Source organism: Mobula hypostoma, chromosome 1, assembly GCF_963921235.1.
Source record: "Mobula hypostoma chromosome 1, sMobHyp1.1, whole genome shotgun sequence".
Lineage (NCBI taxonomy): Eukaryota > Metazoa > Chordata > Chondrichthyes > Myliobatiformes > Myliobatidae > Mobula > Mobula hypostoma.
Genome location: NC_086097.1, coordinates 29,376,643 through 29,393,239, shown reverse-complemented (window position 1 = coordinate 29,393,239; position 16,597 = coordinate 29,376,643). Strand labels below are relative to the sequence as shown.

The window sequence follows — 16,597 nt, the reverse complement described above, 5'->3', positions numbered from 1 at the left end:
AACTTCTGATGGTTGGTTAATTCATATTTTCCTTCCTACAAGATTCTTGTCCCAGAACTCTGCGCTATTCATCCTATCCCAGCTTCCTTATGGAGAAAGGCTGTATGCCTTCCCAGTATTCTTTATCGACTGCACTGTCTATTAACAGCAGAGGAGCTGAGAGCCCAAACAGCAAAGGAAGCAGGTGTGGGAATCGAAGCTCTCCCTTCAAACTTCAGGTGTGTGTGTGTTTGCTACAGAAAGGAAGACTGGAAATTGTATGGTATTGTTTATAATCTGGGATGTTCCAAAGTACTATATAACTAATGAAGTATTTGTACAATATTGTACCTTGTAATGTTCATAATGCAGCGGCCAACTTGCACATAACAATGTCCCATAAACAACAATATGGTAACCAGGTAATCTCTTCTGTTCATTTTGCTTGAGGAATAAGTGTTTTATTTACTTTGAGAGACAGCACGGTAACACGCACTTCCAGACCAACAAGCCTGCATTGATACATGGCAAACTATACTGCTCTTCAAAACTTTGGGATTAGGACCTGTATTAAACTTCACATTTGTAAAATGTCCCTTGTACAACCTAATACTTCCTCAGTGTTACACAAAGTCGGATATTGCATTGTGTACATCTTTGAATTGAAACTTCAACCCACAGTCTCTTGCCTTAGTGAGAAGTGCTAAACTGGAATATAAGGAGGGCATTTGGTGTATTAAATTTAAAAGGAACTACTTCTGATTTTGAATCATTTTCATTTTCAAGACCAAACAGAAGAGATGAGGAGGAATTTCTTTAGTCACAGGGTGGTGAATCTGAAATTCGTTGCCACAGATGGCAATGGGTATCTTTAAAATGAAGGTTTATAAATTCTTGATTAGTAAGGGCATGAAAGGTTGTGGGGAGAAGGCAGGAGAATGAGTTTGAGATGGAAAATAAACCAGCCGTGCTTGGAACAGACTTGATAGACTGGCCTAATTCTGCTCTTATGTCTTATGGATATTAAATTTAATCTTCTGATATATCTCTTTTATAAGATGTCAACGTCAAAGGCAAATCAATCTGTAGACAGAGTTGTTTCTCCCACTTATGATCTAATTGAATCTAGCGTTTGGTGTGCCTGTTTGTTCTCAAGTTCCTTGCCCATTTTTCAAAAAATCTCGCCACCTAATGATCTGTATCCTGTGATTAGTGGTAGAGCAGTAGTGCCTGCCACTGACTTGTTGTAAAAACCTTTTCCATTGTCCGTTGCTGTTAGGCATCAGTTCATGCAAATCCTTAGTCTTCAGACAGTGGTGTCATCGAGCAAGCTAAACAGCCAATCCCCTTAACAAATCCTTACAAACACTAAACCAAGACCAGAGACGGCACCATTTTAATTATTTTAAGCATTTTATAGAGTGTGAACTAACAACTGGAATTTTTACTGTTTCCCAAAATAGTATACATGAACACATGCATATTAAAATGAAGTTTTATGACTAATCGTAGCCAGTGATTATGCCAGATTGTTGATAAACCTCACTGACCTTGTGCGATAACTTTGGTTGAGACTAGTCTCTAAGTCATCAACTTAACTGATTTTCTTGATTGATACTAGCACAGCCTGTGAACAAAGACGGAATCAGTGACAACATCGGGATTTCCATGATAATGCCAAAATTGCTGCTCTTTTCGGGATGCATATTCATATTTTTCTACCTTCTTGATTTTTTTTTAAATTGAGTGTATATAAAAGCCAAATATTTGAGTTCTAATATAGAGTGTTTATCTAGTACATCCATGTTCTGGAAAGGTTAATTTATACAGGTTTCCCCCGCCATCCTATGAGCATTCCTATGAAACGGTTCGTAAGCCGGAATGTTGTAAAGCGAAGAAGCAATTACCATTTATTTATATGGGAAAAATTTGTGAGCATTCTCAGACCCAAAAATAACCTACCAAATCATGCCAAATAACACATAAAACCTAAAATAACATTTACATATAATAAAAGCAGGAGTGATATGATAGATACACAGCCTGTATAAAATAGAAATACTTCTCTACAATCATTGCCGCACTGTTCTCTGTAGCGAAAATCTCACACAAGCGCTCCTGGCAGAAACACCCTCTCCAGTAACCCTTAAGCTATGAAGCTGCTAAATCATACCAAATAACACATAAAAATACACGGCCGATCTAAAGTAGAAATAATGTATGTACAATGTAGTATCACTTACCGGAATTGGGAAGACAGCGCCGAGCACACTGATGGTGTGTTAGGCTGAGTCGTCGGAGGTTGGGGTGGTGCAGTGGTCCCCACCTTCTGGGCAGCAAACTGATACCGATCCGCGGAGCGTGCAGCGGTAGCCGGGACACACCCAGCACATCTTTAAGAAAAAAGCTGAAATAAACAAACTAATTAATTAGGTGCCGCCCGGCACATAAATGTCGGCCCAGATCAGAGGCAACGCAATCGGCAATCGCCTCTGATCTGGGCCGACATTTACGTGCCGGGTGGCACCTAATTAGCTTGCTTATTTCGGCTTTTTTTCTTAAAGGTGTGTTGGGTGCATCCCAGCTACCGCTGCATTCTCCGCAGCCCAGGGGTTAGGGTGGTTTGTTTCCATCAGGGCAGGCAGGTCATCTTCTTCCACGTCTGCCTGCCTCGATGTCGAAAGTCGAGGTTCGTCGTCTGATGTGGAAGGCTTGCTTGACTGCTTAGCCTCGTGCATTTTTGTATCATACAGTTCTTTGTAAGGACTCAAACCATCTTGCAAATATGCCCTAAACCAACATACCCTTTCAAAATTAAAGTTGTACTTTTTCATTGCAGCGAAAATCTCATGCAGTTGCTTCACGTTCTGTTCCTGGACGACTTCACTTTCAGTCTGTTCGCTACTGCATTCGGTTTCGATTGTTATCCTTTTCTCTTCCAATTGCATCAGCTCTTCATCTATCAGTTCTTAGTCATGGGATGCCAAAACCTCTTCAACATCATTTTCGTCAACTTCCACAAGCCGAACTCACTTTGTCCGTCCTTCGTTCACTACGATCGAAACGCTTAATTATGTCTAGTTTTACGCTAAGTGTAACACCTTTAGTCTTTTCCCATAGACTTTTCCGATACCTTAGAACTCCTCTTGCAAACGGCTGCTCACAGGCACGTGTTTAAGCAATGCTGGCGAGAATGCAGTTCCGAATCCGGGGGAGAGTGGCTGCTCGGGGTGTGTGCTGCTTTTTTTAGCGCGCTGCCTTTTTTCAGCGCGCTGCCTTTTTTCGTAACGGTGAAAACACCTTCTTTTTCCGAAAACAGGTAACTAATGTAGGTCTTTCGTAACAGTGAGGTTTCGTAAATCAAACGTTCGAAAAGCAGGGGACTTCTGTAATTGAGAATAAATTATGCTGTGTTTAAACTTCTCCAGGAGTTGAGCTTACCAAATTCATCAAAGCCCATATCAGTAACAGTGACAAATTGTATTCAGACACACTTAAGCTGCACTCCCACCACTATCAAGCACAAGTTTCCTTCACTCGCCTTTTTTTTAAACTTGAGATAAAGCACAAAATAAGCCCTTCCAGTCATTTGAGCCACACTGCCCAGTAACTCCCGATTTAACACTAGCTTAATCCCAAGACAATTTACAATGACAATTTATTATTAATCTACCAACTGGTACATCTTTGAACTGTGGGAGGAAACCCACGTAGTCAAGGGGCGAATGTGCAAACTCCTTACAGACAGTGGCAGGATGATAAATTCAGATTCTTATCACACGTACATCGAAACATGCAGTGAAATGCATTGTTTGCATTAACAACCAAGGGGGCAGCCCGCAAGTGTTGTCAACACATTACACCGTCAACATAGCATGCCCACAACACAAGGAATAACAACAACAGCAAAACAAGCCCCTTTTCTCCCTCTCACACTTGCACGCTTCTGCTCCTGCTCTCCTCCCCCCCCCAACCCCCTCACTCCACTTGCTCTGTCTCTGATTTCCAACTCTTGACTAACTGACCTGAGGAGGGGGTTCACCAGCCCTTGACCACAGGGATCATTGGTTTTCACCTGCCAATCCAGCATCTGTCCTCAAGGATCGCTGGCCTTTGACTGCTGAGCGCTCCAGTCGAACTCCTCCCTTCCACCTCCCCCCCCCGTCCCTGTTTCTAAACCCTAACTCCCCTATGCTGCTCCCCAAAATCATCCCTACAAAACATATGAGAGAAGTTAGACTCTTTGAATTTCAGTAAAAAGAAAAACTCAGGGTAACCTTCATTTACATCTTAGGGACCCAATTTTGTGCAAGAGCATGACCTGTTGAATTCCACTCCTCCCCCCCCCCCCCAAAGTAAAGTGGGCATATTATTTGTTTTCATTCTTTTCTTTATAGTTTTCCCTTAGTGTGAGCGCTTGTTCCCGACTACTTTTGTCGGGGAAAATATTGTCAACCACAGGTCTTGGAGGAGGAGTGGCACATCTCAGTTGTTGACACCTAGACTGAGATGCACTTGTTTCCTTGGCATCGATGGGATCTGACAGTGAGGATTTTGTGCCATTGAGCGATATTTGAGTGAAGTACATAGAGCTTTTAAAAAGGCATCACAATTTGTGTATTTGCTTTCCAAGCAATGATTATCGTTGGTTACGGTCTTGTGTATATACAGAATTAGATTCAGGATCATTTAATGGATCCTGAAACTACAAGGTTGATTTTAGGAACCATGAATATAACATAACATTTGGGGATAACAGATCACGTCGTAGTAACGGTGTTTGGAACAAACATCACTGCAGTTGACATAAGAGGTGAAGTTCAAATCAGGAATGCTGGTAACAGTCCAGGGTAAACACTAGCAATGCAATCATTTTTACAGTGATTATTGTATTATACAAAATAGCGACTCTCTTGGGATGGAATTTACAAGGCTCTAATCTAATAGAAAAGGTTCAGATGTCATGAAACCGTGAAGGCATATAGTAAGTGGTATATAACGTCATCTGAACCCTGAGATTGATTACACTCTTGAACTTCATCCTTGGTGTCTGATTATGCAATGTGTAAAGCATGCTTTTACAGTTAGAAGTACTTGCTTTTGGATGAATTTGTGTCCTTGTGCTGTAATGTTTGAGAGGTTTCATCTTGTGACCCTGTGCAAAGTATTTTGTGAATAACTTGCAACAAACTTCAGGAAGGATCTATCCATAGTTTGTACATGTTAGCTTGCGGCAGTAACATAATGTCATCTAGTCATCACAGCGCAAAGATTATGTTACAGCAAAATCCTGACTACTTGTATAAACGTTTGCTCACTTAAGTGGCTGCGCTGAAGTACCCCTGAGGGTTCAGCAGTCACTATGACAGTGGTTGAAGCTTGTGTGTTCATTGAATATTGAGAGCCGTAGTTATCATAGTGCTTTCCATTCTGTGGTAGGAAGAAGAAATACGGCACTGTATTTTCATACTGAGAACAGTGCCAATCAGTTTCGTGGAGCTACGGCAAATTAGTTCCTGCCTGATACCCCAGGCAACATTATTCTGCTTCCCCTTCTGCTTATTAACTACATTGTCTCTGAATTTTGTGAGCAGATTTGTAAAGGACTCCCACAGCTGTTGTATCATTGTTTGCATAAGAACAAGATATGTCCGATTCTATGATAAATTAAAATCAAGACAGCAGATACTAGAAATTTTAAAATAAAAACACAATTCTGGAAAGGCTCAGCATATCAGGCAACATTATTGGAACAAAAAACTATTAATGGTTACAGTCAAAGACCCAAAACAATGAATTCTGTTCCCACAAATGCTATGAGACTGGATGAGTGTTCCCAGCACTTTCTATTTTTAAGTTAAAATCTTTTGGGAAAAGCATATTCTGGGAATCTTGAACTAGTGCAGCTTGATATTCCATGAATGTGAAGGTGAGGCTTGTGCATGCCTAGAAAACTCTTTATGAAAAATGGGCAGTTTACTTTGATTTACAAGCTGATTTAGTCTGTTTTCTTTTACTTGTAGCATATGATTTCAAAAGCACAGTGCCTTGCTGAAAAGCTCAAATCTGCAGGTTCTGCATTGGGGTAGTACAAAATTCAAGTGCTTTAGAATTATTTTAGCTTTTATGTTGATAAAACCAAGTTTAATAGAACATGAACAACAGGAATTCTGCAGATGCTGGAAATTCAAACAACATACATCAAAGTTGCTGGTGAACGCAGCAGGCCAAGCAGCATCTATAGGAAGAGGCGCAGTGGACGTTTCAGGCCGAGACCCTTCGTCAGGACTAACTGAAGGAAGAGTGAGTAAGGGATTTGAAAGCTGGAGGGGGAGGGGGAGATGCAAAATGATAGGAGAAGACAGGAGGGGGAGGGATAGAGCCGAGAGCTGGACAGGAGATAGGCAAAAGGAGATACGAGAGGATCATGGGACAGGAGGTCCGGGAAGAAAGACAAGGAGGGGAGGGGGGGTGACCCAGAGGATGAGCAAGAGGTATATTCAGAGGGACAGAGGGAGAAAAAGGAGAGTGAGAGAAAGAATGTGTGCATAAAAATGAGTAACAGATGGGGTACGAGGGGGAGGTGGGGCATTAGCGGAAGTTAGAGAAGTCGATGTTCATGCCATCAGGTTGGAGGCTACCCAGACGGAATATAAGGTGTTGTTCCTCCAACCTGAGTGTGGCTTCATCTTTACAGTAGAGGAGGCCGTGGATAGACATGTCAGAATGGGAATGGGATGTGGAATTAAAATGTGTGGCCACTGGGAGATCCTGCTTTCTCTGGCGGGCAGAGTGTAGATGTTCAGCAAAGCGGTCTCCCAGTCTGCGTCGGGTCTCACCAATATATAAAAGGCCACATCGGGAGCACCGGACGCAGTATATCACCCCAGTCGACTCACAGGTGAAGTGATGCCTCACCTGGAAGGACTGTTTGGGGCCCTGAATGGTGGTAAGGGAGGAAGTGTAAGGGCATGTGTAGCACTTGTTCCGCTTACACGGATAAGTGCCAGGAGGGAGATCAGTGGGGAGGGATGGGGGGCACGAATGGACAAGGGAGTTGTGTAGGGAGCGATCCCTGCGGAATGCAGAGAGGGGGGGGAGGGAAAGATGTGCTTAGTGGGGGGATCCCGTTGGAGGTGGCGGAAGTTACGGAGAATAATATGTTGGACCCGGAGGCTGGTGGGGTGGTAGGTGAGGACCAGGGGAACCCTATTCCTAGTGGGTTGGTGGGAGGATGGAGTGAGAGCAGATGTACGTGAAATGGGGGAGATGTGTTTAAGAGCAGAGTTGATAGTGGAGGAAGGGAAGCCCCTTTCTTTAAAAAATGAAGACATCTCCCTCGTCCTAGAATGAAAAGCCTCATCCTGAGAGCAGATGCGGCGGAGACGGAGGAATTGCGAGAAGGGGATGGCGTTTTTGCAAGAGACAGGGTGAGAAGAGGAATAGTCCAGATAGCTGTGAGAGTCAGTAGGCTTATAGTAGACATCAGTGGATAAGCTGTCTCCAGAGACAGAGACAGAAAGATCTAGAAAGGGGAGGGAGGTGTCGGAAATGGACCAGGTAAACTTGAGGGCAGGGTGAAAGTTGGAGGCAAAGTTAATAAAGTCAACGAGTTCTGCATGCGTGCAGGAAGCAGCGCCAATGCAGTCGTCGATGTAGCGAAGGAAAAGTGGGGGACAGATACCAGAATAGGCACGGAACATAGATTGTTCCACAAAGCCAACAAAAAGGCAGGCATAGCTAGGACCCATACGGGTGCCCATAGCTACACCTTTAGTTTGGAGGAAATGGGAGGAGCAAAAGGAGAAATTATTAAGAGTAAGGACTAATTCCGCTAGATGGAGCAGAGTGGTGGTAGAGGGGAACTGATTAGGTCTGGAGCACCAGGCCGTTGTCTCCCACACTATCACCGACTTTATCCGCTCAGGGGATCTCCCATCCACTGCTACCAACCTTATAGTTCCCACACCCCGCACTTCCCGTTTCTACCTCCTACCCAAGATCCACAAACCTGCCTGTCCTGGCCGACCTATTGTCTCAGCTTGCTCCTGCCCCACCGAACTCGTTTCTGCATACCTCGACACTGTTTTATCACCCCTTGTTCAATCCCTTCCGACCCATGTTCATGACACTTCTCACGCTCTTAAACTTTTCGGTGATTTTAAGTTCCCTGGCCCCCACCGCTTTATTTTCACCATGGATGTCCAGTCCTTATATACTTCCATCCCCCATCAGGAAGGTCTCAAAGCTCTACGCTTCTTTTTGGATTCCAGACCTAATCAGTTCCCCTCTACCACCACTCTGCTCCGTCTAGCGGAATTAGTCCTTACTCTTAATAATTTCTCCTTTTGCTCCTCCCATTTCCTCCAAACTAAAGGTGTAGCTATGGGCACCCGTATGGGTCCTAGCTATGCCTGCCTTTTTGTTGGCTTTGTGGAACAATCTATGTTCCGTGCCTATTCTGGTATCTGTCCCCCACTTTTCCTTCGCTACATCGATGACTGCATTGGCGCTGCTTCCTGCACGCATGCAGAACTCGTTGACTTTATTAACTTTGCCTCCAACTTTCACCCTGCCCTTAAGTTTACCTGGTCCATTTCCGACACCTCCCTCCCCTTTCTAGATCTTTCTGTCTCTGTCTCTGGAGACAGCTTATCCACTGATGTCTACTATAAGCCTACTGACTCTCACAGCTATCTGGACTATTCCTCTTCTCACCCTGTCTCTTGCAAAAACGCCATCCCCTTCTCACAATTCCTCCGTCTCCGCCGCATCTGCTCTCAGGATGAGACTTTTCATTCTAGGATGAGGGAGATGTCTTCATTTTTTAAAGAAAGGGGCTTCCCTTCCTCCACTATCAACTCTGCTCTTAAACGCATCTCCCCCATTTCACGTACATCTGCTCTCACTCCATCCTCCCGCCACCCCACTAGGAATAGGGTTCCCCTGGTCCTCACCTACCACCCCACCAGCCTCCAGGTCCAACATATTATTCTCCGTAACTTCCGCCACCTCCAACGGGATCCCCCCACTAAGCACATCTTTCCCTCCCCCCCCCCTGCATTCCGCAGGGATCGCTCCCTACACAACTCCCTTGTCCATTCGTCCCCCCCATCCCTCCCCACTGATCTCCCTCCTGGCACTTATCCGTGTAAGCGGAACAAGTGCTACACATGCCCTTACACTTCCTCCCTTACCACCATTCAGGGCCCCAGACAGTCCTTCCAGGTGAGGCAACACTTCACCTGTGAGTCGGCTGGGGTGATATACTGCGTCCGGTGCTCCCGATGTGGCCTTTTATATATTGGTGAGACCCGACGCAGACTGGGAGACCGCTTTGCTGAACACCTACGCTCTGTCCGCCAGAGAAAGCAGGATCTCCCAGTGGCCACACATTTTAATTCCACATCCCATTCCCATTCTGACATGTCTATCCACGGCCTCCTCTACTGTAAAGATGAAGCCACACTCAGGTTGGAGGAACAACACCTTATATTCCATCTGGGTAGTCTCCAACCTGATGGCATGAACATCGACTTCTCTAACTTCCGCTAAGGCCCCACCTCCCCCTCGTACTCCATCTGTTACTCATTTTTATGCACACATTCTTTCTCTCACTCTCCTTTTTCTCCCTCTGTCCCTCTGAATATACCTCTTGCCCATCCTCTGGGTCACCCCCCCCCGTCTTTCTTCCCGGACCTCCTGTCCCATGATCCTCTCGTATCCCCTTTTGCCTATCACCTGTCCAGCTCTCGGCTCCATCCCTTCCCCTCCTGTCTTCTCCTATCATTTTGCATCTCCCCCTCCCCCTCCAACTTTCAAATCCCTTACTCACTCTTCCTTCAGTTAGTCCTGACGAAGGGTCTCGGCCTGAAACGTCGACTGCGCCTCTTCCTATAGATGCTGCTTGGCCTGCTGCGTTCACCAGCAACTTTGATGTGTGTTGCTTTAATAGAACATGAATGTTTCTGATGCCCTATGTTGCAGTTATGAATTTGGAACCTTGATATTGTCTTTTTTCATCCCAACAATTGAGAGGTGCCTAATTCTGTCAACCCAAAGTTTGGTTTGAATGTACCCTATCTAAAGTTCAGAAATTCCTTATGGGAAAATTGGTTTGTTGGGTCAAGGATGGCATCAAAATTGGAAAAAAGATGGAAAAAGTAGCAGTGATTGAATTTTTAAAAACTTGTACGTTATAGAAGGAAGACAATGGATTTGTGCATTTTTGTTACTTTTGATAGGATGAGAGAAAGGGTCAATGCAATGTTATCAAAAACAAGGCCGGGCTGGGAAGAAATGGCCATCCCACTGGGCTCACACCTTGAACGTAACAATTTAAATTCTGTCATGGCAAGATTCAAAATTCATTTCAATAAATGTAGAAGTTTGGTGCATTAAATTCCCAGGCTCCTGCCTCGCTGATTCTGACCAGCGTGCATATGATTCCATTCTTGTAAGTGGTTATTCCTTAACTTTATCTGAAGTGCATTACAATGATAAGACATCTTTGATTTTGAATTCTGCTCCTGGGAAAATGAGCTTGTACCTAATTTACACTCTTTTATCTTCTTGCTCTCCAGAAGTTGCCAATTTATCACTGTACATTTGTGATTTTTTTCTTAAAGGTATTCCAACCTAGACTTTGGGTGGAAAAAGTCTATAGACAGCAAAGCTTATATCCTGGCTGCCAACTGCTGTACAGATGAGAATGAGTGTTACTGTAAACACAGCACAACTGTAGCCCCTGAAGATGCTGCACACCGAGGTGCTATCGACAAGAGCTCCTCTGAGAACCTTCACCAGATGTCTGTGAACAATCCAGCCACCAAGAATCTGTCTCCCAAAAAGCTCTTCAGTGCTGACAAAGTTACCAAGAGCACAATACTAGTTAATGGCGTAGTTTGTACCGAAAGCCTAACCAATGGAAATGCTGAATTGCTAAACCAAGGGTGCATTTGCCATCAAAATCAAATTAACTCTTACAGGCATGACTTCTTTGTACAACCAGCTACCTCAGTTCCCATGCTTAACACACACCACAGTGAGAACCAGCCCAAGCCCAGTTCTGAATGTAATCTACAAAGTAATAACCTAGACGGAATTACTAACAAACCTACCTCAGATTGTTGCTTAAAGGAGGCATTTTCCTGCAATTCCTCAGAGCCTCTAGCAATTCTGCAATGGATTTTGGATTTGGGTGACTGCCCCCCTGGCGCTTATACAACAGAAACCCTTGGCCCTAACCCTGGCCTGATTCTCCAAGCCTTGACCTTGTCAAATGCCAGTGATGGCTTCAATCTGGAGCGCCTGGAGATGCTTGGCGATTCATTCCTGAAACATGCTATCACAACGTATCTCTTTTGTACATACCCTGATGCCCATGAAGGGCGACTGTCTTACATGAGGAGTAAGAAGGTAAGTGTTAAATCTCCAACTTTTAAAGGTGTCAATAAGTGTATTATAGCTTTTGCATGCTGTGATCTTTGCCATTTCTTCCAGTCTCTTGAATACTTGAATACCTGGATACTTGAAGGTTGAAATTTGAATGTAGCCTTTGGAAAAAGTAACCTCTAATATGAAATGAAACTAGTTTCGACTAGCGTCAAAGAAAGTTGCTACATTGTTTACAGGTCTTTTGTTTTTCATGTTTATCAGAATCAGGTTTATTATCAACTGCATGTGTTGTGAAATTTGTTAACTTAGCAGTTCAATGCAATACATAATATAGAAGAAAAAAAACAAAATAAAATAATAAATTTTCAGTATATGTATATTGAATAGCTTAAAAATTGTGCTATATATATATATATATATATATTAAAGTAAGGTAGTGTCTTGAGGGTTCAATGTCCATTTACGATTCGGATGGCAGAGGGGAAGAAGCTGTTGTTGAATCACAGAGTGTGTGCCTTCAGGCTTCTGTACCTCCTACCTGATGGAAACAGTGAGAAAAGAGTAGGCACTGGGTGATGGAGGTCCTTAATAATGGATGCTACCTTTCTGAGACACCGCTCCTTGAAGATGTCTTGGATACTTTGTAGGCTAGTACCCAACATGGAGCTGACTAAATTTATGACCCTCTGTAGCTTCTTTCGTTCCTGTGTGCAGTAACCCCCACCCCTCCAATACCAGACAGTGATGCAACCTGTCAGAATGCTCTCCATGGTACATCTATAGAAGTTTTTGAGTGTATTTGTTGACGTACCAAAGTACAGTTGCTGTCTGGCCTTCTTTATAACTACATCAATATGTTGGGACCAGGTTAGATCTTCAGAGATCTTGACACCCAGGAACTTGAAACTGCTCACTCTCTCCACTTCTGATCCCTCTATGAGGATTGGTATGTGTTCCTTTGCCTTACCCTTCCTGAAGTCCACAATCAGCTCTTTCGTCTTACTGATGCTGAGTGCCCGGTTGTTGCTGCGACACCATTCCACTAGTTGGCATATCTCACTCCTGTACGCCCTCTCGTCACTATCTGAGATTCTACCACTAATGGTTGTATCGTCAGCAAATTTATAGATAGTACTTGAGCTATGTCTAACCACACAGTCATGGGTATATAAAGAGTAGAGCAGTGGGCTAAGCACACACCCCTGAGGTGCACCAGTGTTGATCGTCAGCAAGGAGGAGATGTTATCACCAATCCGTGCAGATTGTGCTCTTCTGGGTAAGAAGTCGAGGATCCAATTGCAAAGGGAGGTATAGAGGCCCAGGTTCTGCAACTTCTCAATCAGGATTGTGGGAATGATGGTATTAAATGCAGAGCTATAGTTGACGTCAAGATGCTGTTCATAGGTGTTTGTGTTGTCTGTCTGTTATTGATTAATAATAAGTAACCCACAGTTTGTGCTCTTACAATTTCAGTAATTGGGCATGGGCTAAAGTACTTATTTGTTATTTTCAGACATGAAGTTGTACCAAGGACATCTGGCTGAATATTGTAAATGTGAGGGAATTCTGTACTGTAGAGGGATGCTCAATTATTGAAGATGGTTTAAGCCAAATCAATAAATTTACTGAGGGCTTGAAGCTGAGAGATACACGGATCAGGTGAAAGTGGTACTACCAAAGACCACCTGGCACCAAGCTTAAGGCTCTGTCACCTGCTGCTGTTCCTGTTATTTCAGGCAAGCAGCATCACATTATCTAAAGCAGACACTGAGCTCAGAGTGAGTGGTTGCCAGTCAGGCACAAAAATTGCTTTCTTAGAAAAAAAGGAAATGGGCTTTCTCTGGGACAGGACTGAGTTTTATAAAGTAAAAGCTGAGTTAATAATTATGCACAAACAGTTTAGGGGGCAAGCTGCTAAAGTATAGAAGCTTTCACCTCGATTTGGAAAACTAGAAGCTAAATCTCCAAGGAGGATGTCTCAGGAAAGAAAATTCCTGCACTAAATCATGGTGAGGAAGTTCAGTTTTCTTCTGTGACTGGGATCTTTGCCTGTCTTAAGAGGCAATATACTGCTTAGCAGAGCATTCTATCCCAGTCCAGTCTTGGTATTAGAAATATGCCTTTAGGGATCACAAGCAAAATTAATTACTAACATCACTACAGTCCTAGGTGGCGAAACAACAAGGAAAGGTATCCTGTGAAAATAATGATTTGTCCTTCTTTTTAAATGTACATTTCCATAAGATTATCAGTTTGAGAACTCATTCATTAACATTTTTATGTCTTGTTTCTTCAAACATGCAATAAGTCACCACATTTAATGTTCACTTTTATTGAAAATGACTTTCTCAATGATATGATTTCTCTACTCACTTGAAGTTGTAACAGTTGTACAGTATTGGGATTCCAGTACTTTATCCTTTATTTCTGAAGTTGTTTTTGTCTATTGCTGCAGAAGAAGAAAATGTCCCTCTCATTTCAATATCATCCAAACAGGCAGGGTCCTCACTTGTTAAATGAATCAACTGAACCACTCTTAAAAGCTTGCAAATGGAGCTCTCGGTCCTTTGCTCGAGCAAATATTGAATTCCAACTAATGTGTGTAATTTTTAAGATTTACTTTAAAGCAGGTTATCAGCCTTTTAAGAAATAAATAGCCCTTTTGAAATGACAGGTACTGTTTAATTGTCACAAGTGACTATCTGGGCAAGTGAAATTAAATGTCAGGTTTCAACATGGTATGTCATAGTCTTCCTGCAAAAGCCTTTTTGTGCTCATGCAAACATTGCCAGGACAATTAACCCTGTCTGCCGTCTTAAATTGGTAGACTCAATAAAAAGGCAGATGGGGAGGATAAAAAAAGGCTTTTGATGCACATTCAGCCACACGACAGGAAAATGTAAGGAAATCAGATTTGGAGAATGTTGAAAAAAAAATCCCATCTGTTCCAAACTGTCAAAAGAAATCAAATGTCATAACAGTAATTATTATTTTATAAGTGCAGTGCAATATTTCCAAACATCTTGACACTTGTACTTTTCATTTGAGTTACTGAATGATTACAGAGTCTGCCCACATCAATCCTGGAGAGTCTTCTAGGTGTCACCATAATGACAGATTGTTAGAAGCATATTTATACATTATACTGTAATACACTGGAATAATGTTACGAAGCCCATGTTCTGACAGAATAATTTCAGATTGGGGGGAATATTGTAGTGTTTAATTATTTCAGAGTGTGGTGTGTAAAGAATAAAATGGATGATTTAGCAGGAAATGTGTTCTAAATTATATTGTTGTAATTGCAGCTGTTTCCTTAATAAATCAATTTTAAAGAAAATAGAAAGGGGGCACCTGGAAAACATTACCAGTTTCTGCCTAAATAGTCGCCCCTGGCTTTAGCTATGACGGGCGTGCTGCTGTTTAATTGATGCGCTGAACAAAATTGATGCAGCCACAAGGATACAAAATGAAATAAAAACACGAAAGGTTTGAAGTTCTGAAGAGATGGGTTAACATTCCAGGCTACTAGCAAAGCCCTGGCACCATCCAGCATTTCTCCGTTACTTTTTTTTAATTCCAGTGTTCATAGTTTTTGTTATAATGACTGGAAATTGATGGTATCAAAAATCTATAAGCATAGTTTGCAATTTCCTCCTCAAAATGGAAAATAAACCCCTCAAAAAGAAACTGAAATCAAATATAATTTGCTTTACTCTATGTGCGTGTGTATAATATGTATATTAACATTTCATTATTTATTCTTGAGCACTTCTGTGTGATTTTTGATTCCTGGTGTTATTTTGGTTATTGGAAAATAAGCAGTTTAACTGGATGTTGTTTTTTTTTGTGCCTGGGAGGTGCTTTGTCATGTGGCCATGATTAAAGTTGTCGAATACCCATAAAGCCTTGAGCTTTCCAACTCTTTCCTTTGAAACTAATTCTTATAAACTTTTTAAAGCTCAGCTGTATGGTTGTTTCTCTGAAACAACTTGATGTTTTATAATCGCTGTTAAAATTCAAGTCATTAGTATTTTAATCTATTCAGCTGAGTAAGTTGAAACTGGCTGTGTTTTTTAAGATGGTGTCTATTTACTTTATTAACCAAAAGTCATCATAGCCTTCAGGCACTTAGCACATTTTTCTATTTCAGCACCTATCAATCTACTTGAAAAGTCCTTTTTTTTTGCTTTTTAATTGATGTGGCAGCTTTTCTTAAATCCTGTCAATGAAGTGAATATTTTAAATACAGCAAGGCAGCATTACCAGGAAAGGTACAAGAATCCATTTTAGTTGAATGTGCTCTTCTCATTCAAATATATGAATTTTCATTATTCACTTCTCCATATTCCACTCCTTTGGATTTTTTTTAAGTCCCAAACCTGAAGTAGCAGTGAAGCCATGACAGGAGTTCCCAAACTGCTACACCAGGGCTTTGAACCTGACATGCAGATTCTCTACATTAATATGTGGGTTTTATTATACTTTGTATAACACGCCTTGTATATAAGTACGTTGTTCTCCTGTGGCTGGTGGCACTTGTAGCTCCATTGGGTTTTTCAGTGATAGAATTAATGTCTTTACATGGGAAGAGTCTTCTGGATTTACAATGCGGAGTTCTTTTCTAGATGGTGGCATCCAGACCGACAGCTCACACAATTGATACAGCTACATTCTTCATTCTCCCTCCTTTAACTGGAGGTCAAGTATCTAGGTCATCAACAATATGCCATGTACTAGTAGGAATCTGGCAGATATGTCAGGCTTTAAAATTATTTTTTAAAAATAGAACTATTCCCTTTGCTTCCTACTGAGAAAACATGGATCTTCAGTTAGCTACATTTTCAGCCTGAATTCATTTACTTTAGCACTCATTAAAAGATTTTTTTTGGAGGAATAGGTCTAATGGTAAGGTTCTGTTTCTTTTGAGATTTTAAAATCTAGTCTAGTTTGGATCAGTTCAGTAACTAATCGCTCTTATTCAGTTTTCAGTCTGGCACTTGAACTGTGGAAAAATCACTAAACTGGCATAATCTGAGTATAATTTTTTGTTCTTTATCCTTCATCCAATACAATTCTTAGTTGACTGACATTTTGCTGCACCAGTTCTCTGCTGCCAGATTTGGTTCAATCATTTTTGTTTTGTGATTCCGAACTCGCCCTGCTGCTTTCTTTTGCATTAATTTCTTTTCCCATTTTGTTTCCAATCAAAATGCAAGAT

The 16,597-nt window shown here is 42.1% G+C and overlaps 1 protein-coding gene across 6 annotated transcripts in view; it reads left to right on the top strand.

Annotated features, from left to right (window-relative positions):
* dicer1 (dicer 1, ribonuclease type III) overlaps positions 1-16,597 on the top strand; it is a 177,709-nt gene that overhangs the window by 126,439 nt on the left and 34,673 nt on the right. For all 6 annotated transcript variants that reach the window (XM_063045322.1, XM_063045309.1, XM_063045294.1 and 3 more), the window contains 2 exons: positions 43-218; positions 10,608-11,397. In XM_063045322.1, the coding sequence (XP_062901392.1) occupies positions 43-218; positions 10,608-11,397 (966 nt within the window). The remainder of the gene's footprint in view (positions 1-42; positions 219-10,607; positions 11,398-16,597) is intronic.